The following is a 26808-nucleotide window of genomic DNA, read 5'->3' on the forward strand; positions in this document are numbered from 1 at the left end:
AGAAACACCAGGTCTAAATGTAAGGACATGCCTTTTTTCGCATGATCACACTTTTGCACTGATGCGCTGGCTTTTTGATTCCTATTGCTACTTCTTCCCATTTTTGAATGAGTCTTGGGCAGTCAAATATGTGCATTAAACAACGTGGATCACTTTGACATCAGGGATATAATTTAAAACAATTTGGAAAAACATGCGATTTGGATGAGGTTTTTTTATTCCGCTGAGTCCATTTCATCTCTCACAAGTCTTTATCCATTGGTTGATCAAACCCCTCACCCCACTTCATTATCGGTCTCACAATGTACACTGATCTGGGGTGTTGGGCTAGATACCTTTAAATTTCTACAACAGGTTTCATTACATTTGCAGAAGTAGCTTGTGCCCAAAATAAAGGAAAGCCGATATTACCATGGACCTAATTAACTAAAGATTGTAATTCATGTAATATTCTAGAGGAGTTATGATTATAATGTCGAAATTATTGTACAGAAAATATATTTAATTGGCCAGAACATTACTTAGAAAATTCTCCTGCAGTGCAGTTCAGGCAAATAGAAGGCTGCGCCTCAATTATTTACTTCTCTAAAGTCTTTTTTAGGTGTCAAATAGTACAAGATTCGTACAGTAAGATGATATGCTTTCATTTTGAATTGCCAGTGCCAGATTGCATTGTATCAATATTGCAGAGGTGAAAAACAACAAAGTATGTCGTATGACATATATCATTTGTTTAAGAGACCATGCGATTTTGGGAGATTTGTAAATGATTCGAATGTGCCACAATTTTCAAACACCCGTCCCACAGTCCATCATAAGGGGAACTCACACAGTCTGAGCAACACTGTCACCTCTTTCAATGGATGATTACAGTGATCATCAGTGTAAGATGACGCTAGGCGTTTGTATAGTGTCTGGTGCAGTATTGCACTTCTTGTGCAACACTTTTAATAGGTTTTAATTCAACTATTTGTTCAAATCTTCAAATTATGCAGTAGACAAGGCACCATGTGGCATATGCAGCAACTCAGGTGTACTCAGAAAACGCTGTTGCACATTGCCTTTTTTCAGTCGCCCTAATCATCATCATTATCTAGCAATTCTGGGGGCCACTCACAAAGAAATACTTTGAAATCAGAAAGTTTTACATCATAGATTTCAGTGATATTCCTGCTCTGTTTATACATTTTACTGTGTACAACAGTAAGTGAAGAGTAAATGTACATTAGCAGACTGATGTTGTTCTCCAATAGGAAAATAGTTGTTCCTGTGGAGAAAACTCTTCCGGCACACCTCTTGACGTGAGTGTTTGGAAAACTTTACACCTCCCATTTACATGCTTGTCTCAAGCTTTTGTGCCTGTAAAACAACAGTCCAGTACTAAGTATAGCGATGAAGTAAATAATGAAACAGCGACTTACTATCATGAATGTAGATCCAAAACATGGCACAACTGTGGGTGATCACTGCCTTTTAAATGGCCCTCGGACACCCTTACTTAGGACCATCATTTTATGATACCTGCAAGTACTCTTCAGAAAGCGTCCTTCCTCCTATCACACTTGATATAACCTTGAGAGCTCCCCTTCACAAAGGTGGTAGCTCACACCAGATCACTGACAGCAGTGCCAGGATGGGCCTAATGGTGAAGCATGGCACCTTGGGGTAAATGAGTCCTTTCTGTCCTGTAATTTAGAGAAGTTGAATAATTGTTCCTCAGAGCTACGATTGTGTCTCTATTGTTTTCCAAGTCCTGAACAAAGTGCAAGTTTGTGGCTTTGTAATATGGAGGACATACATGTTTGTCCTCTCTATCCAGCCCCTTCCTCCATTTGTGCTGTGAACAAGTTGACACTAGACGTGTTCAACTTGACACTAGACATTTGTTCACCTGCAACATGAAAACAAATGAACCTTGAGACCCTACAGGGATGAAACCCCTGGGTGACAAGTACTTCTGTTATTATGAAATGTAGGCATAAAATTGTCAGTCTATCCATGCTCTATATCACTTCTATGTTAATGCTTCTGAAGTTGTTAACACAAGAGCAGTGAGATGCAATAAAGCAAAATGCCCTGGAAAAAATGCATTGGAGAAACTACAGTGGGAGTCATTTAGAGTAACTTTGGCATGAAAGGGTCTCCACTGTAAACTGGTGCCACTCCTGTCCCACCAACCCCGTGGTTCATCTGCATCATGTAATGGTAGGTCAAGAGCAGGGTTTTTACTGGTGGAACATCAGAAGGCTCTATCAGTGGAAACCCTTGATGTGGAGGGCTGTGTGCCGCTGGGCCTCTGGTCGCAGTAACAGCTGCTATGCTCCCTTTAGGGCAGAGTGACCATCATTAGATTTCCCTGTCTGGGCCGCCATGCAGGGCATGGCGGCCTCACTCAAGAATGTCCATCAATGGTCCCCAAGCATATAGAGCAAACTCCCTGCATGTGAAGGACGTGGAATGTTTTACAAAAAAAACTCCTGGTTTGGTAGTATATTTGTATAAAACAAACAAAGATGCAGAGTGGGGCAAAATCAACATAGCGTCTCCTCTGCTTTTCACTTAGACTACAGTGGAATCAGAGCCACTGGAATTATGCGATTGTGCAGGCATGGTATTATTTGCATAATTATTGATTTGCCACCATTGCCACATAACCCATCATCTGCTGCATAATCTACAAATTTTAGCAACCAAAAAAGTTTTTGGAGCTCAAATGGTTTAAAAGTTACTATAAACACAGCAATATGTTTTGCAGCACAGGGGAAGCCCCTGTGCAAACGTTTACTGATCACCTTTCTGTTGCTTGTTACTATATTTAGGTGTTAAACTGGTACCAATGAGGTGTAATACAAACCCAAAGAGTTTAAAGTGTAACATTCACAAAATAATGAAATAATGCTATCACAAAATGTGCTGCATTATGCCACATAATGTGCCTCTTCTTGCCACAAAATGTAGTTAACTCTGCTGCATAATTTGGCCCTCTCCTGCCACATGGTTATATTGTAAACTTAGATATCACTTGCAGCCAGATGGGGGATCTCTGCATTTTTCGGGAGATCCTCAGTCAGTGTACTGGTGGCTATGGGTTCAACTGTCCTGGTGGTCAGAATATTTGTCTTGTGAGATATCCTGATGTTTTGTGGCAGGTTATGTTGGCAGCATTGTTGCAGCGCCTTGAGACCCTCACAGGTATGTAGTGCGCTTTACAAATGTCATGATTGATTGATTGATTGATTGTTACCAGAGTGACTAAAGAGTGCTGTATATATTGAAGTAACAGTTGTGTGTTTCCTAATAATTGTCCACAGTGCCCTTGCAGCTGTGCTATATGTTATAACACAAAAAGGACCAAAGCTGTGAGGACTACACAGCAAATGCTGCTCCTGTTTCTTAGGTTGGATAGCAATTGCTAGTTTTGTGTTGCCTGCCACCAAAGAGCCCTCCTTTCACCACTGTTGCTGTAATTTGGTGCTACTTTACAAACAAATGACTTACACTTCAGAGCCCCCCAAAGATTTCACATGGACCTAAAACACACTATTCCTTTATTTGCACAAGTGATGGCACCGTGTAAGAAAGACTCTGCTATAAAACTGAGAGGACCTGCAGAGTGCACAGTATTTACTTTTAAAGACAGACATTTAATTACTAATTGCTCAAAAAACACACTAAAAGAATGATTGATTGAGTTTATGTGAACTTTAAAATGGACAGTAGGAAGCAATAAAATAATTCTAAAGGTTAATAGATTCATCCTTACCTGCTGAAAGCAAGCCTGCACAATATTTTCAGGGAACATATTCCTGTCAAATAAAGTGTAACAATACAATATTAATGAACATTGTAAATTGCAAACCGATCATGCGTCTCACCAAATAATGTGTGGACTAGACCACTGTCCGTTGGGCAATGCAGAACTTCCTAGCTCCTTTTTCACATTCACTCGCCATCTCTTTCGGTAGCTCATTCATTTTCTTCTTGCACTCTCTTCTTTCACTCTAGTATTTCATCAATGTGCCACTACATGGAATCCGCTTTTTTTAATATCTCCTTTAGAGCTAGACCTTTACACTATTCAGTTTAACAGCTCTTTCATTGTAAACTACCCAGAGAATGACCTACATTTTTACTAGATTTGAGAAATTATAGTTATTACATTAGGTGGAAGTATAATATGGAGTGAGCTAGGGGTCCACGACGTAAGTCCAAGAGGGCTGAATCCATACTACATTTTCATAGTAACCACTCAAGGTCAATTTATAAGAGTTGATCTAAATTCGTCCAATTTACATATAAGTGGTTATTCTGAAAATATAGCATTGATCTGGCCCTCCTGGACCTACGCTTGACAACCCTAGATTTTGTCTTGACTCTTTCTTTATTTTAGTTAATTTGTATGCTTGACGTTATTATATGTTTTGATCACAATATGTGGTTTATTCCTTTTTTCTGTGTGTTTGTAGGCAACAATGTCTTGTTCTTTTGCTGGAGGGACTTAATGAACCCCTTCGGGATATTTGTAATACATGCGCCTACAATCATAGCAATGGGGAAGAGAGAAGTCCCAGTAACTAACCAACAATAATAGTGCCCGAACCCTACTGCAAGGTTTTAATGTCATTTAAAATAACAGAGTCCAACTAGGTATAAATCAAAGTAGAACTTTTTACATATTCGGGGGAGCTGAAAAATCAATCCCAGTAGAACTAAATGTAAATACAATTATTTTAATGAGACCATATAACCAGATATGAAGTCAACATATAGTTTTTATATTTGAAAAAGGAACGAAATGAGACTTCAGTTGTAATAACGATATTGCTAAAAAAAAATAGGGTAAACACTGTTTGCCCAAATTTGTGATCAAAATAGTAACATGGCGACAGACAGAATAAACATTGATTTACAGAATATGGTTTTACAAAGTCAAGTCAAAATTATCCCTATCCTCACTCTCTCTATTAAAAAAGTTCATTAAGAACGTCTTTATAGCTGTAAATGTCAAAGGCGTTTCAACCTCAAGACAGACTGTGGGGTCATTAGCAGGACAAATGAAAACCAGTAGTGGCTGGAACAGATCCTATGTCAGTCACGTGTCATACAGGGTATCAGTTACAGATCCTACATCAGTCACGTGTCATACAGGGTATCAGTTACAGATCCTACGTCAGTCACGTGTCATACAGGGTATCAGTTACAGATCCTACGTCAGTCACGTGTCATACAAGGTATCAGTTACAGATCCTACGTCAGTCACGTGTCATACAAGGTATCAGTTACAGATCCTACGTCAGTCACGTGTCATACAGAGGATCAGTTACAGATCCTACGTCAGTCACGTGTCATACAGAGTATCAGTTACAGATCCTTGTCAGTCACGTGTCATACAAGGTATCAGTTACAGATCCTATGTCAGTCACGTGTCATACAAGGTATCAGTTACAGATCCTTGTCAGTCACGTGTCATACAGGGTATCAGTTACAGATCCTACATCAGTCACGTGTCATACAGGGTATCAGTTACAGATCCTACGTCAGTCACGTGTCATACAGGGTATCAGTTACAGATCCTACGTCAGTCACGTGTCATACAAGGTATCAGTTACAGATCCTACGTCAGTCACGTGTCATACAAGGTATCAGTTACAGATCCTACGTCAGTCACGTGTCATACAGAGGATCAGTTACAGATCCTACGTCAGTCACGTGTCATACAGAGTATCAGTTACAGATCCTTGTCAGTCACGTGTCATACAAGGTATCAGTAACAGATCCTACGTCAGTCACGTGTCATACAGAGTATCAGTTACAGATCCTTGTCAGTCACGTGTCATACAAGGTATCAGTTACAGATCCTATGTCAGTCACGTGTCATACAAGGTATCAGTTACAGATCCTACGTCAGTCACGTGTCATACAAGGTATCAGTTACAGATCCTACGTCAGTCACGTGTCATACAGAGTATCAGTTACAGATCCTACGTCAGTCACGTGTCATACAAGGTATCAGTTACAGATCCTACATCACTCACTTGTCATACAGGGTGTCAATGGAACTCGCAAGCTGGAGCAATGTCCACTATTAAGTTACTGGGGAGGTGGCTTGTACCCGAAGTAGTTACATGTGCTGCTTAAAATTAGATGCATCCTAGGAGGCAACCCTGTGAGAACACCTGGAGTGACATCAATAGAGTCTATAATTATGGGTAAGTGGAATTGCACACGTGCCATTGCAAAGGTAAATCTGTGACAATCTTTCCAGCACAACTGCATGGCGTCACAAGGGTTAGTGTCACCCAGTACGGTAACTCATTGTGTCACCCGTGCGGTCCGCACCCCCCTCACCTCCCTAGTGAAGCACTGCAGGAAACCACCGGCTCAAATTAAGTACTGCCTGGCCCCAGTGTTTTTCTTCTCCTTTAGATCTGCGCACAATACAACACTATGTATTACTCTTAACAAGAACGCAATGAACCGCTCCCGTGAAACTGTTCACAAAGAACATATATCATGGAAGGAGAGAAAAAACATGCCACGGATGACATAGCAAGAGAAGAAGGACAATGAATAGGCGAAGAAGAATGGCCCAGCGAGATAGCTCAGTTGGGTAATATACCTACTGCAGATTGTTGCGTATTCTAGAGGCCACAGGTCCTAATCCTAGATAGAAAACTCAGTGCATGACTGCACAAACTGCAGAGGTGTGCAGTGTAGTGCATGTGTGTGTTGTAAGTAACCCAGTAGATCACTGTTTCCAAACTCAGTGCAATGGGTTGTTGACCATTTTGTGTATCCCGTAGGCAACATGAGCCAGCCACGAAGAGAACGCTGAGTGAGCTAATATTACACCTCATGCAGAGATATGAACATAGCCATTGGTCACGTGTTTCAAGCTCTTTCCTTTCCTGCAACAGAATGACAGTGACTCTCTCTGCACAAAGTCATACAGTATTGTTTGCGCCCATGGTCACCAGGGTGCAGGTGCGTTATCTGGAGATGTGGAGGCCAGTGAAGCGCCGCTTGCCTGATCCAACCACATAGCGTGTTGTCAGTCCACGGACACGCTCCATACTCGGGCCTCAGGGCGCTAGCGTCGAGGAGCAGAGCTCACTAGGGTGACAGTGGTCCTGTTTTCACTGTGCGCTGCCAGGAAGCTCCTGTCTGGGATATTGGACAACTCGTTGACCCAGTGGTGACTTAGTGCACAAGGGCGAGAGCAGATACGAAGTGTCCGCTAGTGAAATCCAAAGCCTGGCTGGATCTGACCCAACCCGGCACGGACAGCCTGCCAGGGGCAGTGGCACTGAGAGTGTGATCGTGAGACAGCTTGCTTCAGGGCAATAGAGCAGGACGACGTGGGGCACGCGTGGTGCATGTGATGGGTGGGGGGGGCTGCACAGGGTCATGGACGCAGCAGCGGACCATGACAGTGTTACCTGGAGATGATGGTGACGGCGGGTGGGTGGATCATAAGGATCCTTCAGTTTGAGGCAGAAGTCGCCCGTATGGCATCACCATGGCTCCTGGGTGCAGCTAGGAGTGGGTCTCTCAGTAGCACGGGCTTGAATACCTTTACTATACACCCTAGACCAGTTGCAACGGGGAGCTGCCTGGGGCTCAGGGTAGGAAGTGGTGTGCTCAGCAGGTGGTCGCAAGTTTACATCAGTTACAGTCATTCGGGAACAGGGTGAAACAATGCCCGTGGTAGGAGCTGCTGTATGTTGGTGCTGCAGACTGCCGCGCTCTGGTAGAAGTGCCGGGGCTCTCTTGCCGGGATTCTTTTCCCCGCCACGCCACAGCTATTAGCACACCAGGGCCCGCTTCTTAATTTTTGGGAGTTCGGTGTCACCCCATGTGATGGTGTCACCCGGTGCGGTCCGCACCCCCCACAACCCCCGAGTGACGCCACTGACTGAAGATCCAGAGTGGGAGTAGAGCTCAGCAAAGTGACAAGAAACAATTCTGGATCAGTAACGAAGACTGGCAGCAGTCCGGTATCGGGCTGTAGAGGAGGCTGAGGCTTCATTCCTGTTTCCTCCAGGCCTGGACTCACGCCGTCTAACTGGGTTACTTTTTAGGTCTAGCCTGGGCAGTGCATGTGCTGCTCTGCGAGGCATGCTGTATTGAGGTAGGGACTTGAAGCTCCGCTCACTCTCCGCCCACATTTTTGTGTTATTGTCCACTGTAAACTACGGCTCTTCATTGGTCAAACGGCTTAGCAGTCCCTCCTTAGCACCACCTTGTCTCATTTTGTAACCACCCATGGACGTGTGTTGTTGCTTAGTAGACTTTAATCACAGCCTCCGAGCACTATTTTCTCAAATAGATTTGTTCTGCCTGCTGTTGCTGGCAGGACAAGCTCTCTCCTAACGCTTTTTTTTATTTTTATAGCACGCATTTGTAATGCAATAGGTCTCACATTTGCGAGAGTTTAAGCTATTGGCATTGTAAACGACAATGCCTTTATTCATCTGTTTTAAAAACAACACATATATAAAAGGCATTGCCATTTACAATTCCAATAGCTCAAACTCTCCTAAATGCGAGACCTATTGCATTGCAAATGCTTGTTTGGTTTTTTGCCTGAGCCGGCCTGTGCTGGCCGGCTCTGGCTTATTCTCTCCGGTTCACTAACAATGTCTTGCTGTGAGGGAAAGCAGTTGTTTGTTTCCAATATATGGCTTCTCTTGGTTTTCCCGCCACTTATACTACCTACATAGAAATTCATACTGCACAAGCAGCATGGATTAGGATTTTAGTAGATGGCCCAAGGTAGACAAGCGCAGCATATTTGCAACACTGACCTTCGTTTTATAAACTATTTTGATCTGTTGCCCGAGGTGGATTTTGTTGCACGCACTAGTGTTTACTTTCGAATATTACGTTGTTGTAATGAAATAGACACTAGAGGGACACGCTCCGTGTAATGCTCGTGCCTGTTTCAAATTATGCCTTTCTGGGGTGGGGTGTGTGTGTGTGGGGAGGGGGGTTAATGAGCATTGTTTCTTCTGCTGTGCATGCCTTCCTGAAAATAAAAGGCGAATGAAACAGATCGTTTCTCTGTCTGTAAAGTACTTTGGGGCATATTAGCAAGAACCTCATTAAAATTATCGCTGTTTTAGCAGCAGGAAACTGCTGCTAAAACGGCGATAATGGGCTTGCTAATATGCGTTATAGAATTCCAATAGAAGCCCAGGTTAGATGTGCAGGACGATAATTTTAACGGGGTTCTTGCTACTATCCCCCTTCGTTTCCGTGTGGCTTCCTGACACTTCCTACAGATTTCTTACCAAACGAAGTAGCAAGAGGAATGGTTTAGAGAGGTTATCACATACCCTCCATGAGTTAAATGTACATACAAAAAAATTTTGACATCTCTTTTGCATGAGAAGTAGTGTGTGCCGCTAAATAATGACCTGAGTAGTAACTTATGTTGTTTAAAATTCCAGGGCAGAGTCCTAAAAAAAAGTGAAATTCATTGTTTTTTAGCCAGCAGAGAGAATTAGGGTTCCGCCACGGGTGAAAAAACTAATCTCAAAGCCCAACACAGTTGCATGTAGGAGCACTGGGAGGGGCTGGTCAATGTAACTACCGTAATGAAATATGCATTAGGGTGAATACATTTCCCCAGATCACTGCACCTTCCCCGCAGAGAAGCTTGTGTGCCCCAGTTGCCTGCGGGGTCCTCCCGGCACACTAGCAAGAAGGCACCCCAGGGAAGCTCCCCAGCTGATGAACTTGCTTTCATGCACTGTCAGTGGCCGGCCAGTGTAATTAACTTAATGCAATTCCCATTAAGAGAATAACATTGCATAGCCCCAGGCAGTGCTGGACACACTTCTGTGCCTTCCTCAACGCACAAAAGAAATATGTGCAATACAAGGCAGGGTTTTGAGTAGGGTGGATCCCTGCAGGTGCCCATACCTGGCAGCAATTAAACACTGCCTTTAAAATGGGTCCCTGTCCAGCCCTATGGTCATATCCTTGAATTCGACGGTAAAAAACACAGGTCAATTTCTCGTTTAACATTGTTTACCTCTAGCTGCTTTGTTGTGGAACAACAGAGTGGCCCTTTGATGTCGTAAGAATGGGACAGAGAAAGATGAACCTATAAACACACATCTCAGCACGTCTTGTCTTTTCATTGAGGTTGGAATGTGGTAGAAAGTGTTACCAGTCGTCGGGCTCACTCCCGTGCTTCCACGATCACTGCAGGCAATACTAACATAGAATATGGGTGTTGATGCGCTGTAGGTAAAAATGTGGCTTTGCTGTGGTACCTGGGGTTGAACATGCCAAAGGTTTACTCAACTCTTGGGTGAAACACACACAGTTTTGATGGAAAATTGCACCTGTAAAATCCTCACGGTACTTTCTTCATACAACCTGCCACCATTCTAGCAGAACGAGCTTAAAGAGGAGAGAGCATCTCACCTCAGTAAATCTAGCATGGCATCCACGGTGTGGACCTCGGGAGTGCTTCCTGTCCGGTCAATGTCATCAGCACTCTGGGACACTCCCGGCTTGATGCTCACCACCAGCACAATCCCTTAAGAGAAGAAAGGTCAACATTAGTAGTGGAGTAAATTCAGCAGTGGCCTTGTCCACAGTTTGTGCCTGAATCTGCAGAGCTGTAAAACATGTTCTTGAAACACACCTTTGCATCTTGCCTCTAACCAGGAAGGTTCTATCATATGGATTTCATATGCTATCTACGTAACATGCCCTTGTTTTTACTGGCATGAGTTGTCAGGCACTTGCAAGTTCCGCACAAAGTGACCTGCGAGTAGTGGAAGGCTTAGTAAGTTCTGCTCCTTTTCTGAAAAATATAACAATGTGTTAAAAAAGCCAAAACCTTGTAGCACAGCGCCAGTCGTGGCCCATGCAGGTAAGAGCGGTAGGGCCGAGTTGGAGGGCGATTTCGACAGACCATGATGAGGGAAAATGAAATAATTCATTTTCCCTCGTCATCGTCTGTCGAAATACACCCCCCACCCCCCAACCCGGCGCCATCGCCCGTACCTGCACAGGCCTCAGCTGCACACCACTATCCCATCTGTGAATACCAAACATCTGTAGCTTACTGTGGAGATTGGGACAGGAACCTCCAAGGAATGGGCAGGATGTCAAAAAGGGACATCCAAAAAGACTTACATTTGCCATTTCTAAAAATCATCAACAAAGTCAAATGTACTCCCCATATTTAATAGACTGCATTATTGTTTCCAAATCAAGGGCATGTGAGCTACATTTGCATTACTTCATCTGTAGCTCACTTAGCTGAAAACATATTGTTTAATTGGGATACATGCTTCCATCCACACAGAACTATTCCAAGGATGTGGACTATTGCAAGCAAGAGCATGAGATGGCTGCTATCTTTCAAAAATGGGAATGCATGCTTATAGATGTGTTCAAATTAAAGTTGAAACCACCCCTGGATAACGTTTTTTGCAAAGTAGTATTCATATGGTTGAATATCGAGTACAAAAATGTTGTGATACCAAAATATGGTAACCTAAATATCGACAACCTGCGGTCGCCAAGCATTGGGAAATGAATATGGTCTCTTATGCTGACAATACACAGCTGGCGGTGACACTGAGTGGGAGGTCCGACCTTGAGGCCCCCAGGTTCCGGGACGGTCTCTTGGCAGTAGCGAGGTGGATGACAGCTAACTGTCTTCAGCTCAATGCTAAGAAGACAGAGGTCCTGATCGTGGGCAAACAGAGCAGTCTATGGGGCGAAGAGTGGTGGCCTCAGGAGTTAGGTGTTACTCCAACCTCGGTTTCGGAGGTTAAAAACCTGGGTGTCTGGCTTGACTCTGCCCTTAGTTTCTGCAGTCACACAAAAAAAGTGGCAGCTACTTGTTTCGGAATTTTGCGAGGGCTTAGGCCCATCCTGAAATTTTTCGATGCCCCTACCAGGCAGCTGATTATGCAGGCTACTATCTTATCACGGCTCGATTACGCCAGCTCGCTCCTGTTGGGGGCCAATCAGGCGGAAGTCGCTCGGTTGCAGCGTGTTCAAAATGCTGCTGCTAGAGCCTTGGTGGGTCTACCGAGGTTTTGTTCCGCGAAAGAAACTATCCGGACACTACACTGGCTGCCCATGGCGAACGGATCGATTTAAAGACCTTATGTTTGTCTTTTAAGATCCTTAAACTGTCCTCCCCTCAGATCCTTGAGAACCTTCTTATTTTTTATGTTCTGTCTCGTTCCTTGAGGTTTTTGGGTCAAAACCTGGCTGTGGTCCCGCGGTTTAAGCTCTGCCGGGCCGGGGGACGCTCATTCGGGGTTCTAGCTGCTAAGCTATGGAATTCACTTCCCTCCCAAATTCGTGCATTGGATGACCTGTTTGATTTCAGGAGGGCTATTAAAACCCATCTGTTTCCTTCTGCACTTTAGCATTCCGCTCTTCTGTTTCCTGACTCTCTGATGTCTCTTGTGTTATGTCTTTTGCCTGTCCAAAGCGCCGGGATGCCCCTTTGCTGGGGCAGCTGTGCGCTATAAAAGTGCCTATAACATAACATAACATAACAACCTAATGTTTGTGACTTTAAGTACATATAAGTAAGTATACATTCATTATTCTTTACTCCACATCTATGTACCTTCAAGATATAGTCACGGTAGGAAGATGCGGAGTTAAGTATAGTGAACATGTACTTACCTGTATACATGATAGTTAAAACTCGATACTGAGGTAACATACTGTGTCTTAGAGTATATTAATTAGACAAAAGTGAGAACGCTCTGGGCCATTCTTCCCATTCTGTTCTGGTCAACAGACCTTTTTAGCAGCCTGAGAGAAAAAGAGTTAACAACAGTTCAATTCTCCAAGTACAGTGTGATCAGTAAGAACACACAATGAAAGTCTGAGTCAATAATTATCTACTTATTTGCACTTTAAGGGACACGGTGGGGTTTTAACTGTTTGCCGCATTTGTTCTCTTTTACATTCTGCTCGTACTTTCAGCAGCTGCTGTGTCCTGATTGGTCAAGGGATAACCAATTGGCAACTGGCCTTGGTGGAGTCTGTTAGACCTCCCCAGGTATTTAATGCACGCCACAGCACGGCAAGCCTCGTCCATGTTCTCAACGCTGCTGTTTATTGAAATTGCTACTTTTTATTGAAACTCCATTTTAAGCTTTGTAAATCTTATTTGCACTATAAGGGCCACACTGGGGTTTTAACTGTTTGATGCATTTGTTCTCTTTTACATTCTGCTCGTGCTTTTGTCAGTTGTTGTGTTCCGATTGGTCCAGAGGTAACCAATCGGCGACAGGCCTGGGTTTTTAGAGCCCCCTGGTATTGATGCATGGCATGGACAAGCCACTGAACGCCGAAGTCAAGCCCATCTGTGCCCACAGGGGTGGCCTTAGGCATATGCAAGCTGTGCACCTGCACAGGGCCGCCAAACCCCAGGGGCCGCCACGCCAATACATATCCTTAATATAATAATCCTCTGAGGATGGATATATATTTGCGTGGCGGCCCCTGGCAGGGATTTGGCGGCCTCCGGCTCTGTTCCACTTCCAAACACCCTGACCCCCCCCCCCTCTTCACTGGCCTCCGCGCCTGCGTTCCTCCGGGGGCCCCCTACCTACATTCCGTGCCCAGGGCCGCCATGAGCCTAGAGCCGCCCCTGGTGCCCATCTGCACCTAGACAGCACCAGGGCTTGGCTCCCGGCCCCCCTTGACACTCAGAGGTTACCTTATTCCTCTCATGAACTTCATGTTTTCAGGTCTTTTACACAACATTGTGGTGATCATAGGTGGGTTCCAGATGTCCCTTCTTCTAGCTATATGCCCTGGGTCTTTAAGATTAGCCCTCCTGGACTCACGGCCTGTTTGTTCCCCCAGGTCACTGACTACAAGCTCCATATGCCGAGTACAATGATTTTATTCAGGATAGCACCCCAGATATTCTGTTTCTTACAGAAAAATGGCTGACTCAGACCTTGGCAGCTGAACCTGCTTTGGCACTTCCCCCATGATATTATCTGAAGAATTTCAATCGAACTAGTGGCAGAGGAGGTGGCATAGCAGTGATTTATTGAGACAGATACACCTGGAGTTTGACCCTCTGCAATACTTCTGACTGTGAAAGTGCCCCTTTTAAAATTGCGCTGAACAGCTATTTTACACTATCAGGGATTCTCATTTATCACCCCCAGATCCATTTAAAGTCTTTAAGGAGGCACTGATAGATAACACCTCACTAGTTATTAGGTCAGCTAATTTTAATATCTTGGGAGATCTAAACCTTCACCTGGATGCCAATCATAATGGCGATATTTTCAATTTCATAGACAATCTTGCTGCACTCCAGCTAACACAGGTGGTTATTGGTGCAAATCATTCAACTGGACACCTCTTAGATCGAATTTATTCTAATCTTTGTTGCATTAGGGTTTTGGCCCCATCTCCCTCCCATCCCATGGACTGACCGTTTTGCTATCCCCATGTCTATCTGCCTGCCTTGCCAATCACAGACTACCATCTCTTTCTCGATCCATAAATGTTCATGGCACAGGCTCGACATCTAAATATTTGGTGACTTTATTCAGGCCTGTCATCCTCAGTTGGCCTCTGATGTAGAGGCAGCGAACAACACCTTACAATCTTGGCTTACTTCAGCCTTAGATACCTTTATCCCTTTAGGACAGGTTCGTGGTAGGAAAGAGCATGCGGCTCCTTGGTTTAATGAAACTTTGATTTATGCCAAAAAGAATTGTAAGAACCAAGAACGCTCATGGAGTAAAACATATGATGCCTCCCTAAAAACTTGTTATAGAGCAGCTATTAAGTACTACCATAAACTGAGTAGGAAATCCTGGACAGACTATTTTTATTTTTTAACTTTTTTTTAAATTTTCATTTCAGTGTCAGGAGTTTACATACATTATTAAACAACAATCATCTCCATTAGTAACGAATCAATGTTGTACACACTTCGGCGTATATAGACCAAAAGTTATCAGTACATTCTAGGCACGCATCATAGACAACATTCCCATATAACACCCCTCCCTCCTCTCCATGCATGATCGGTGCAAATGTGACAGTGGGTCTCCCTGAATGTTATGGACTGTCTTCAGGGTGGACAGACTATTTTTCACATAAAATCAGAAATAGCAACAACCCCACAAAAGAAAAGTTTCATTTAGTAAATAGCAAACTAAACCTATGCTCTCAGAAAACTCTATCCAAGCTTCTAATGCACACTGTGAGAAGCAAACAGAATATTTTATTGACAAGATAGAGGAGATATACCAGCACTGATGTTTTTGCAGTGATCTCATTATGAGTATCTCTCCGCCTCTGCTCACCTCAATTCCCCCTTTGGGTCTGCCTGAGTTTTGGACCCTATGTAGCCATGTTACGTCAGGTTCACCCGCTGACCCATTTAAATCTGACTTGTTTCTCAAGCTTTGTGTTTTCCTCCTCTCACCCTGTTTAGAACTGGTTAATCTCGCCCCGATTTCTGCCTCTGGGCCTTGGAAACATGCAAAAGTGATCCCCATTTTAAAGAAGCCATCTTTGGATGCCTCCAAGCCTCAAACATTTTGTCCTACCTCTCTCTTGCTTTTTCTTGCTAAAGTAACAGAGAGACATGTCAATGCTTCTCTTACTCAGGTTCTGGAAGATAACCATATTCTGAACATTTCTCAAAACAGCTTCAGACGGTTACAGAGTAACTCTGTTGCACTTTGGATGAAGGCAAATCCTCAGCTTTGATTTTTCTTTGAAGCACTGACCAAATCTGTAGCATGCATGTGTTTTGTGCTCATGAGAGGGCTTAAAAATATTCTCGGTTTCTTTTTCCCTGACTTCATCAAACTATCATTCAGGCAGTTATCCTATCCCAGTTGGATTAATGCAACATTCTGTACCTGGGAGTCAATAAATCAGTAACTAAAAGACTCCAGCTGACACTAAATACTGCGACCATGTTGCTGCTCTCCCTCCCAAAATCTTGCTCGGCTTCTGGGCTTCTCCACAATTTGCATTGGCTCCCAGTCGATAAGCATATACACTTCAAGACTTTGTGTATTATCCATAAGATTTTGCACTCCTCGGGAGCCCCTATCCTGTCCAATCTGGTATTTCTATATCGACCATTTCGTCCTTTGCGTTTCCCATTTTTAATCTGGCCACTATCCTGCAGGTCAAGAGTGTAAGAGCCACCGCCGCTCCTTCCGTGCTAAGGCCCCAGCTCTCTGGAACACGCTCCCTCTCCCTATCAGTTCGGAAAAACATTGGACCTGGCCTTCACCATTTCTCTGCAGTTTTTTTTTTTAATTGGACTAGTGCTGGTAAGCCCTGTTACTGGGCCAGCTACGCGCTCTAGAAATGTTAAAACATAACATAACTTGAAGTTAAAAGACTTATTACAAACTCAAAGCTAGACTAATATAAATCAATCTTAAAACATGTTGTGGAAATATAGAATTATTAAAGGAAGTCCAGCACACCTGACAGTGTTGGACCTCAACAACAAAGAGCATATAAGTATCTCCATTGTGGAGATGCAAAATAGGAGGAAAAGAATCTGATGCCTAGACAAATGATTTCTATATTTCTCTCCATACATGGATGAAATCTGCAGCATCTAATAATACACTAACGTAAAGATATGGAAGACCCTATTGAATTAAAGAAGCAAGAAAGGTGTCAGCATCAGAACCTCTGTAGAAGTGCTTTAGAATGGAATCATGTATAGTAGGAAGACACACAGTCAAAAAAGTCAAGAGAGGTCTGTACCTCTCCAAGTTTAAAGGGAATTGGACTAACCCCAAGTTGGGTTCACTAATTAAATAGCACAAAGAACATTCGAGAAAACATGACCTCATACACATCTAAGTATCTTTCAGTTCCCAAGAAAAGAACTTGGCGCCATGAACACTACTTCCACATTCCAGTTTCTGCTTCCAAAGCATCCTCAGGTTCCTCCCTTCGTCCAATAGTACCAACTGGTAACAGTAACACTCCCTTTGTTCTTCATTAAAATTGTTCTACCTTGCCAGTTCTTCTTCAACTCACTATCTCAGAAATTCAATGTGCTTTTCACTAACTAATGAATGCCTTTAATCTGCAAAAAATATGCCGGAAAACAACGTTCACGTTACTATTAAATGCCTCGACTGTAAGCTTAAGGCCCCCAATTTAGCATTTCTCTTCGGATGCATATTAATTCTACAACCTACATGTAGCTCAATAAATGAAATCTTTATTATAGAAATCAAACCATCTTATACTTCACTCTTATATGGTGCACTATATCTGAAAAATGTTTTATTAAACGAAATCCACAACTGGTCACAATTTATAAAATAAACATTTAATTCACTTTCCCTAATCCCTGGCGAATACACGGCATTAAATGCATTTTAGTGCACCACCTTACAATCTAAACATATAGAAGACATTTCTGAAAAGGAAAACATTAGTATGCATGCACATATATCAAATACACACAATAAATGCACTTGCCATATATTTAGTGCACCATATTTTATTATTATTATGGCATCACACAAATATATAAGGCCAAATGTAAATATATATATGGCCTAGCCAAAAGTAGAAGGAGGGAGCTAAAATGTTGCCACTCCAAAAGTGTACCTACTAAATGAAGCTCAAACATTGATATGTATGAGCAACAGCAGTGACCTTATTTTAATTATATGTGGAGTGAACAAACTCTGATTGTAAATGCAACAAGTACTCTGCAAGTGGAGTGACTTTAAGGTAGGTTTTGTATGTGTGTGCTTTTTTATTGTTAAGGCAGGTGAAGGGCTGATGTGTCACTCACTGCAGCCTGTTCTTTGCTATAGTTTAGAGTCTGGGGAGCCTGTGGCATTCGTCCGGGAGTGCCATGACCAAGGCTCTGGGAAGCTTCACTCCCAGGTTGATGTGTAGGATCTATATGTCCTTTCAGAGCACGCATAGTTGGAAGTCAGCATCATTTCTTAATGTTAGTTTTGTGCTGATACGTAAAATAAAAAGGCTGGAAAACGTAGCAGAGAATGCACAGAAAACACGCAATGGACTATCTTGCATGGTGTATGGAGTAACAGGAGATCCCTATAGAAAAGTCTCTGACTAGTAAACGAACAAGTGAAATTACCTGGTGAAGTTATCAGATAGTCACAGAGAGTGAACATAGGGCAGTGGTGCTTAATTTGCAAAGATGGTCCATCTGTAAAAGTGCCAAAGTCAATACATTCTGGCTGTAGCAGAGGTCCACTGGAGGCAGGGCTGGGAGAAGAGATTTAGTCACACCCACATGTACTGCTATGACAGAGCCTATGTAACCTGAACATTTGAGGGACACCCAGAGCAAACAAGGTGGCTACAACTATATGCAATCAACCTTTCGGCATGACGATTTTTTACAAGAAATGGATGGAGATGCACTGGTGGAATTCTGAAAACAGATTTACCTGAAGAAAACATGTCACCTAGGCAAGGATCCGAGGTGAAGCAACCTGCTGCTTTATTTTTAGCACATAGGTGTTGATATAGGGACTATGTGATTTTTTTATGCTGATTTCCTTTAGCACGTTTAACACACAGACCCCACACAGTCTCTAGTTTTAACAATGTGTCATCTCCTCACCTTGTCCTAAGGCCGGTTGAAATTCATGCCTCCTCTTTGGCCACATAACCTTTGAAAGAAAGCTGTTCTGGACATTCACCAGCTGACGTAATCTCCTTTCCTATGTTTCCAATGACAGAGGGATTCCTAATAGTCCTCCCAATCAACAAAGAGTCTATTCTTCCAACTCTCCAGTAAAAAAATCAATGTTTAAATAAATGCCTGGTCAACCCTGAACTAATGAGCTACATTCAGTGACCTACCGACAATAAATGAGTGCAATCACTTGTGCTACGAATAAATAACTTGAAAGACCTCTGACCGAATCTGTTCAATCTCGTGCTGTTGCTAAAATCTAACATTTTCAGTGTACCTTTCTAGAATGCCGTAATGCAAAAAGCTTTTTAAAATAACTTAATAATTGTAAGAATCATTACTATAATAGACGGTGCTAGAATATATGTATTTGTAAAACATTTGTGTTGAACGTACTAATGTAAATAATCTTTCCCATAACTTATTCTAGTTATTTTTACTGCAATGTATTCATTTTACGTATCCTTGTCCGAATTTATCATGCTCAAAAAATAATGCAGAACCTTGTAAAAAAAATCAGTGATTCTGTGTCTGATTGCACTGGCAATTCCTCATTTTGCACTGGAGTTAAGAGGCCCTGCATAATGAGGACCAATGAGTAAATTGTGCCATGGTATTGCATTTCAAGTGTTAAGACGCTTGAGTATAACTATTAGTAGTACCCTAAGATGGATCATTTCCAGATTCACCTCCATGCAAGTATAGTAATTTAAATTTAATACACATATTCATACCCTAGACCGTACAAGGTATGAAATGTTAAACTTCATGACAGTCCCACATCTTACAATATCCTCTGCAAGGGAAATTACACTAATCAGCCATGCCACTGCAGCCACATCTTTCTTTGTTCAAGCATTTCTAAATACTAATCTTGACAACTACTCGCCCTTGTTGAAGGCAAAGCACAAACTATGACTAAAGGCTAACTGCCAAGTTAGAGCAAGCCTTGGAACGTTAAACACTATCTAAAATGCTATCCAACCAGTGCTTAACTTGTGCTGGTTTTTGCTGGTGCTTGGCACCCGCATCTATTTCTAAACACTTACATTTAATTATGGCAGTACACCACATGTTATTGTTTGTCGTGTTTTAAAACCAGCAATGCCTTTCACAGTTTCAGATAGTTCAAAACTAGAATTAATTACAGTGTCTAGCCCATCCTTACCGCTCGAAGTGGCTTTGAATAGAAAAAGATGCCAAAATGGTATCAGTGTGAAGGTAAGCATCGGAATTGTTATTAGGCAAGCCTAGAAAGGGTAGTGGGTGGTGTGAGCCCAGGTGGCCTCCTGATCAGTAAATTAGGACTTGGCACTTACATTTCTTTTCAAACTAACCACTGACCCCAACCAATACCTAGCACGAGTGAGGGAGAGCACGCAACAGTGTTTATAAAAAAATGGAGACCTGGGGGGCGTGGCCAACCATCATGGCCGACTGGATGTACCTCCGATCAGCTCTGCGCCAGGCCCAACCGATTTTAAGGTTTAAGAGGCCCTTACCTCCCCAAAACGGGGTCGCCTGTTCCCTGAGGCACCCGGAGGTGGCGGGGGGGGGGGCTCTCTGGCGACGAGTTAGGACCCACCGGCGATGCATGAGGGGTGAGAATATTTCTGCCGCCGGAGTCCGCGGCGCAAGCCAAGATGGCACTGACACCGCGCTATGTCGCCTAGACAAACGCCGCGGCCCGGGACCAGCGGGGGCCCTGGTGAAGCTGACCCCAAGTTGATGTCCGGATGCAGTGCTGAGCAAGGGGTCGGACGGCGAGGGACTTCAATATCCCTGCGAGCAGCGAGGAGCAGATAGAAGCGTAGCAGGGGTCCGCAGCCACGGGGAGCCTGTTCTTAGTGCAGAGCATCCCGGACCTAGATCCGCCACCTTAAGCAGTGGTCCCTGGTTGACAGTCCCAAGGGTTTGCAGGACACCCAATCCGAGCATCCACCCCTACAATAAGGCGATCTCTGGGCCACGCAGTGACTTACTCCAACGCCACTGAGCATCCATCACCCGACATGGAAAGGTCTCTTGGCCAACTTAGGTGAGCGGAGTCAGGGTTACAAGGCAGTTTCCAGTTCCCCTCGATTTTTTCTGCTGCGGGGAGGCCCCAAACAAGCGATGGGCGCGGGTTCCTATGCCACCGAAAAAGACACAGCCCACAAAAGTCTCCAGCTTCTTTTCCCACACCATTGAGTGAACAGTCAGTGAAGAGACAGCGCGGACTGACGGCAATATGGAGCTCACACGAGAAGACCTGATGGCCTCGCTTTGAGAATTTAAACAAGAACCCAGAGACTATATCAAGGCTGATACGGGGGCCTCCTTTGATGCATTTAAGGTTGAAATGGTAGGCCGGCTGGTGGCCCTGCAGTCAGATGTAGACTCAATTGGGGCCGGCACTCTCGGTCTTGGCAAAATACCAGGAACTGGAAGACCGCGTGCAGCCCTTGGAGGCCCAATCTGGTGACATACAGCCTTAAGAGACCGCAAGGTAAAATACCGCTGGACTTATCCCTTTGGTTTCGTTTTTACACTGGACATTAAGAACTATCACTGCACGTAATTAGATGAGACGGCGGCTATTCTGGCTATCGAGGTGCCAGCCCTGACGCAGGCGGCGGAATCGAGAGGTGTGGGGGCGACAGCAAGCTCGAAGAAGCAGGGGGGGCCTGGCAACAGCAGCGGATAGCAGGCAAGAACACTACGAGATTATGTGGTCCTTGGTCTTTGTCATTCAGAGGCGCTGTTTTGCCTGAGGAATCCAGTCTGACTTGTGGATTGCAGGCATTTGCAGGAACCTTGGGAACATGCCAGTCCGGCCTCAGACACTCTGATTCTTAAGATGAGGCTGAAGAGGGGAAAGGTTTGAGGTTATCATGCCGTCCAGAACACTCAAAGTCATTGTTAGCTAATATCTTATTTGTGCGTAAGTAGCTGTTCTATAGGCCTTGGAAGCAGAATTTGGATCGCTCCAGTTACTGCTTGAAATTAGGTTCTCCTCTGTAATTGATAACCCGAGCTCAAAGTTATGGTTTGTATCGGTTAAGGTTCACTTTGTTTTGGTGTCACTGTACTTTTTGCACTTTTTTGCGTTGCTTTGGTGAGGTGGGTGGGAAGGGGGAGGGGCACTGAGGGCAATGACCCTAGGAGCAGAATTGGAGGGACAAGCTGACAAATTTTATGATGACTGATGGGGTTAACTGCGTAACGTGGAACGTAAAAGGTCTTAACTCACCTAACAAGAGGCAACGGATATGGACATCCCTAAATGACCACCAGATTAAAATAGCTGCCCTGCAAGAGACATACCTCCCAAGCAAAGAGGAACATAGATTGAAACATAGGGCCTACTCACAGATCTTTCACTCCTCGGCACACACTAAACACAATGGGGTGGCGCTTCTTTTTCACGCATCAATCCCATTTCTCCAGCACAACACTAAAATGGACAAAGAAGGGAGATTCTTGATGGTTAGGGGTGAAATAAGGGGTAGATTATGCACTATTGCCACGATTTATGCATCCAACGCAGGGCAACATGATTTCCTGAGCTCTTTCCTACCCTTGCTGGAGGGATTCACAAGGGGCGACATCATATCACTCGGAGACTTCAATCTGATATGGGACCCGGTCCTTGACACTACACACTCCCATAGAACTGCGGGAGAGGGTATTTAGCAAACCACTTAAGGCAGTATTGCAGGGGATGGGACTAACGGATGCTTGGAGGGATGTCCATCCCGCGACCCGGGACTATTCCTTCTTCTCGCATTTACATACGACATAGTCCAGGATCAATCACGCATTCATTAGTCAGTCCCTTCTCCACACAATAGTGGGATCCCAGTTTCACTTGATTTGCCTATCTGACCACGCTCTCCTAGAGCTAGTCCTTGACTGGCCCTCAACGCGCTCTAAGTTTGTCAGGTGGTATTTTCCCAACTTTCCTTGCAGAGATCGGCTTCTTAGGGATGAGTTAGGAAAGGCAATCACAGAGTTTTTTTTTTACCTCAACGACCTGGCGCAAACCTTCCTGGCTGACAATTGGGACGTCTCCAAGGCAGTTATTCGGGGGAAGTGTATCGAACTAGACGCCATCCTCAAAACACAACATAAGGAGGAACGTCTTCTCCTCGAGAGGGAGCTACGAAAATGCCTAATCTGACCACAAGCCTAATCCCTCAACCCAATCCTTCCGTAAAATTGCGCAGGATAAGGGGAAGCTTCAGGTTATTTACATTAATGGGGCTGAAAAGACCGTCCTATGCGTGCAAGCCCGCAGTTTTGAGGGGGGAAACAAGGTTGGATCCCTATTGGCATGCCAACTGCAAGTGAGACATGAAAAGGAGTACATGAAGCACATAATCAATGGGAATGGGGTCTCCCACCAAAGCGAAATAGGAAAAGCCAAGACCTTTGGGGAATTCTATCGCTCCTTGTATACTACAGATTCGTTGGACGCATAGGTTCAGGACCAATACCTAGAGGCTTTGAACCTACCCCAGGTCCTGGCCTCCACAAACGAACTCTTAAGTAGACCCATTTCTGCGGAAGAGGTCCAAAAGGTGATAGACTCTCTCAAGCTCCAAAAAGCGCCCAGCCATGATAGTCTTAATGCCCACTTCTATCGTACCTTTACACCAGAATTAGTCCCCCGTCTTGTGCTGCAATTCAATAATATAGCTGACAAGCAGCAGGTGACCCCTTCTATGGGAGAGGCTCTGATCTCCGTCATCCCCAAACTGGGGAAAGACCCCACTTGCTACGCCTCTTACAGGCCTATAGCGCTCCTGAACTTGGACGCCAAGTTATACGCTAAAATATTGGCCTCACGTCTGGAACATGTTATGCTGACGCTCGTGCAGCTGGACCAGGCGGGCTTCATCAAAGAGAGACAAACTCATGATAACCTCTGGAGGGTGATCCAAATTACTGAGAAGGCACAGAGGAAGGCCATACCTATGGTACTTCCCTTGCTAGATGCGGAGAAGGCCTTTGACCTGGTTGACTGGGACTTTTTGACCCGTACACTATGACGGTTTGGTTTTAATGAGACCTTCATTGGAATGATACAGGCAAATTATTTTGCTCCAAGATCCAGGGTCTTAGTAAATGGAGTTGCTTCAGAACCATTTAACCTTTCCCGGGGAAGCAGGCAGGGGTGCCCATTGTCCCCCCTGCTATTTGCGCTCAGCATTGAACCTCTCGCGGAGCGCTTTCGGTCCAATCCAGACATAGGGGGGTCCCATTTGGCACGGATGAACACAAGATGTCTCTCTTTGCAGACAATGTGCTACTTCCAGTCAGAAAGCCGCAATCTTCTCTCCCAGAGATTCAATCTGAGCTTGCCTCATTTGAACAGGCCTCTGGATTTAAGGTTAATCTCTCAAAATCCTTCCTTCTTAACCTAACCGTGCCTACGGAGTCCATGCAGATTATTGAAAGAGCGCCCCTTTCCAGAGCATGCACAAAGACATCACATATCTTGGCATCAAACTCACCCCCAAATTAGAACATCTTTACGGAGCTATTTACCCTCCCTTGCACCGCCAGCTTAAAGCTGATCTGTCTAGATGGAGGACTGCCTATCTCTCTTGGATAGGGCGAGTCAATGCCATCAAAATGAACGTTCTCTAGCGCTTGGTGTATCTCTCTCAGGGCCTACCTATTCCAGGGGATCGGGCATTTTTTTCTGAGCTGAAAACAATGATAACCAAGTTTATTTGGCAGGGGCAGAGAGCGCGACTTTCTAATCGAGTGCTAACTAGGTCGTGAGAGGAGGGGGTTTGGCCCTACCGGTCTTCTTGGGGTACTATAGAGCAGCTCAACTTAGAGTGATTACGGAATGGTCCCTTCGCGAATCAGAAACATTTTGGGTTCACATGGACTGACAAATAGTGGGTAGGATGATCTAGGACCTCCTGGGGAAACAGAAACACAATCGACCATGCAATGCCTATACCAGAACCCCTATGGCTACCACCTTAAGGGTCTGGGATGAGCTAGCTAGATCCACACCAATTATTATCACCTTCCCTTCCCCCTACACGCCCATCCACTTCAACCCCGAGTTACCTCCGGCACTGCGGGAGGTGTCATTTGAGGCTTGCTGTCTCATGCTCTCTCATCTGCTTGAACGGGGGAAATTGATGACCTTACGGAATGTGTTAGAGCCTTTCACCTTCAGCCCTCTGAAAAATATCACTACATGCAACTTAAGCATTGGGTTCTACAACCACAGTTATGGCAGGCTGCCACTAGGGATCTACTTCCAATCGAAAAATGTGCGCAGTCAGGAGCCTCTACGAGGGGGACCATCTCTTTCCTTTATTTACTCATACGGTCTTTGGGATCACACCACACCGCTAGACACCAAAGGTTCTGGGATTTAAACTTAACCACCCCATTGGAAAGGAAACAATGGAACTCACTATAAAGGGACATTCCCAGGTATAATCGCTCCATGTTTTTAAGGGAGGCTCATTATAAAATTATGTACGAATAGTACCTGCACCCTCAGAGGCTACACACTATCTTCCCTAACTCCTCCGATAGGTGCTGGGGTGGCTGTGGGCTACTGGGGGACTCCAAACATATCTGGTGGGACTGTCCGCGCATCATGCCCTTCTGGAAGGAGTTACTTTCCCAAATCAAACTGGTTCTGGGCTATCCGATCCCAGAAACACTAGAACACACTCTTCTGGGGATTAGGGACCCCAACCTAAAGCGCCAAACACAGGGGGATCATTCTGTGATGTGACTGTGCCTCAGGGCCGCTAAGATGGCTGTGGCGGCTGCATGGAAGAAAGCGGAGGCCCCCTCTCTTACCCAATGGCATGCTAGGGTATGGTGCGCACTGGCGATGGAAAGAATGGCGGTCATTGTGGAAGACTCAAGGAAGGGGTTTGACGATGTGTGGGCTCCCCTGGTTGAATATCTATCGAAGGGTCTGCCTCTGTTTGCATGTGGGCCACAGCTGCAAGCTCTCCATCTCTCCCACATCTAGAGCATATGTTCGTATATTTGTGTTTATTGTTTGGGAGTTAGGAGGGGAGGAGGAGGGGGAAGGGAGGGATGAACGCCAAGACTTCTCTGACCTTCCACGAGATCTTGTTGATTTGTGCTATGTGAGGGGTCCGTTGGAGACCTGGGAAGTTCATGCTGAGCATATTAAGGGCTTGCCAAGTCCCCGAACACAAACTGTATATGATACTTTAGCTTTCTGTAACTCTCAGCATATACAATGCATTGGTCTCTCCTTCCACACCTTGGTTTTTTGTGTACTGTCTTGTCTTTGAAACCAATAAAAATATTTTTGACAAAATCAGTGCAGACCTAAGTTAATGATAACTAGTTCTAGTAAAACCACAGACACTGTTAAATATTATTGAAAGACCTAACATGGTGGTGGTAAAGGGCATCACTAAGCTCGAGGTTAAACTTTTACCACCAGCAGAATGTCCGCACTACCTCTCAATGTTCACTCTCCTTTCAGATAACAACCAAACAATGACTACTACATACAAAATGCTAAGAGCCCAATTAAAGCCATAGTCCTCAACAAATGGCAAACTAATGTCAGGTCAGCTACCCAAAATCCGTAAATCTTCGTATTATTTTCACCTGTCAGAAAACAATGGTTCTCTGCCTCGCGGAAACATTGCTCTTTTCAATGAGTGCCTGCCTAAATTATATGGAAGATTGTACATAAATAGATCTATCAAGGGCAATACAGACAGGGCAGTAACAAAATTACATGTAGCCAGATAGAGGTGTCCGCGCACAATAGTCAACATTCCACCACTTGGTGCACTCTGAACGAAAACAACTTTTTTCTCACAGAGGTACTCTATCAATGCCCAGTTTATCCCACTAAGGTTTCTAACTACTTACGAAAGTGATAATTAACTGTTCATTTTCAAATTCTAGTTTCTAATTAGGAACGTAAATGAATTTTAAAACCCACATAGTAGTGCACAAACGCAAGCTAACTTTTAATCTGATTGTCATAATAACTAGTTCTTCAACAATCACACATTCGTGGATAGATCATTGCATCGTCAAATTCCAACTACCCAACATTTATACAACTATAAGATTCTCAT

At 44.3% G+C, this 26808-nt stretch overlaps 1 protein-coding gene across 1 annotated transcript in view; it reads right to left on the reverse strand.

The window, feature by feature from the left end:
* SLC1A1 (solute carrier family 1 member 1) overlaps positions 1-26808 on the reverse strand; it is a 385327-nt gene that overhangs the window by 86064 nt on the left and 272455 nt on the right. Inside the window, exons 4-5 of the mRNA XM_078675713.1 lie at positions 10438-10552; positions 3764-3806 (exon numbers count right to left, since the gene is read on the reverse strand). Coding sequence (XP_078531839.1) covers positions 3764-3806; positions 10438-10552 — 158 coding nt within the window. The remainder of the gene's footprint in view (positions 1-3763; positions 3807-10437; positions 10553-26808) is intronic.

The sequence above is a fragment of the Lissotriton helveticus genome, chromosome 2_1 (assembly GCF_964261635.1).
Source record: "Lissotriton helveticus chromosome 2_1, aLisHel1.1, whole genome shotgun sequence".
Classification (NCBI taxonomy): Eukaryota; Metazoa; Chordata; class Amphibia; order Caudata; family Salamandridae; genus Lissotriton; species Lissotriton helveticus.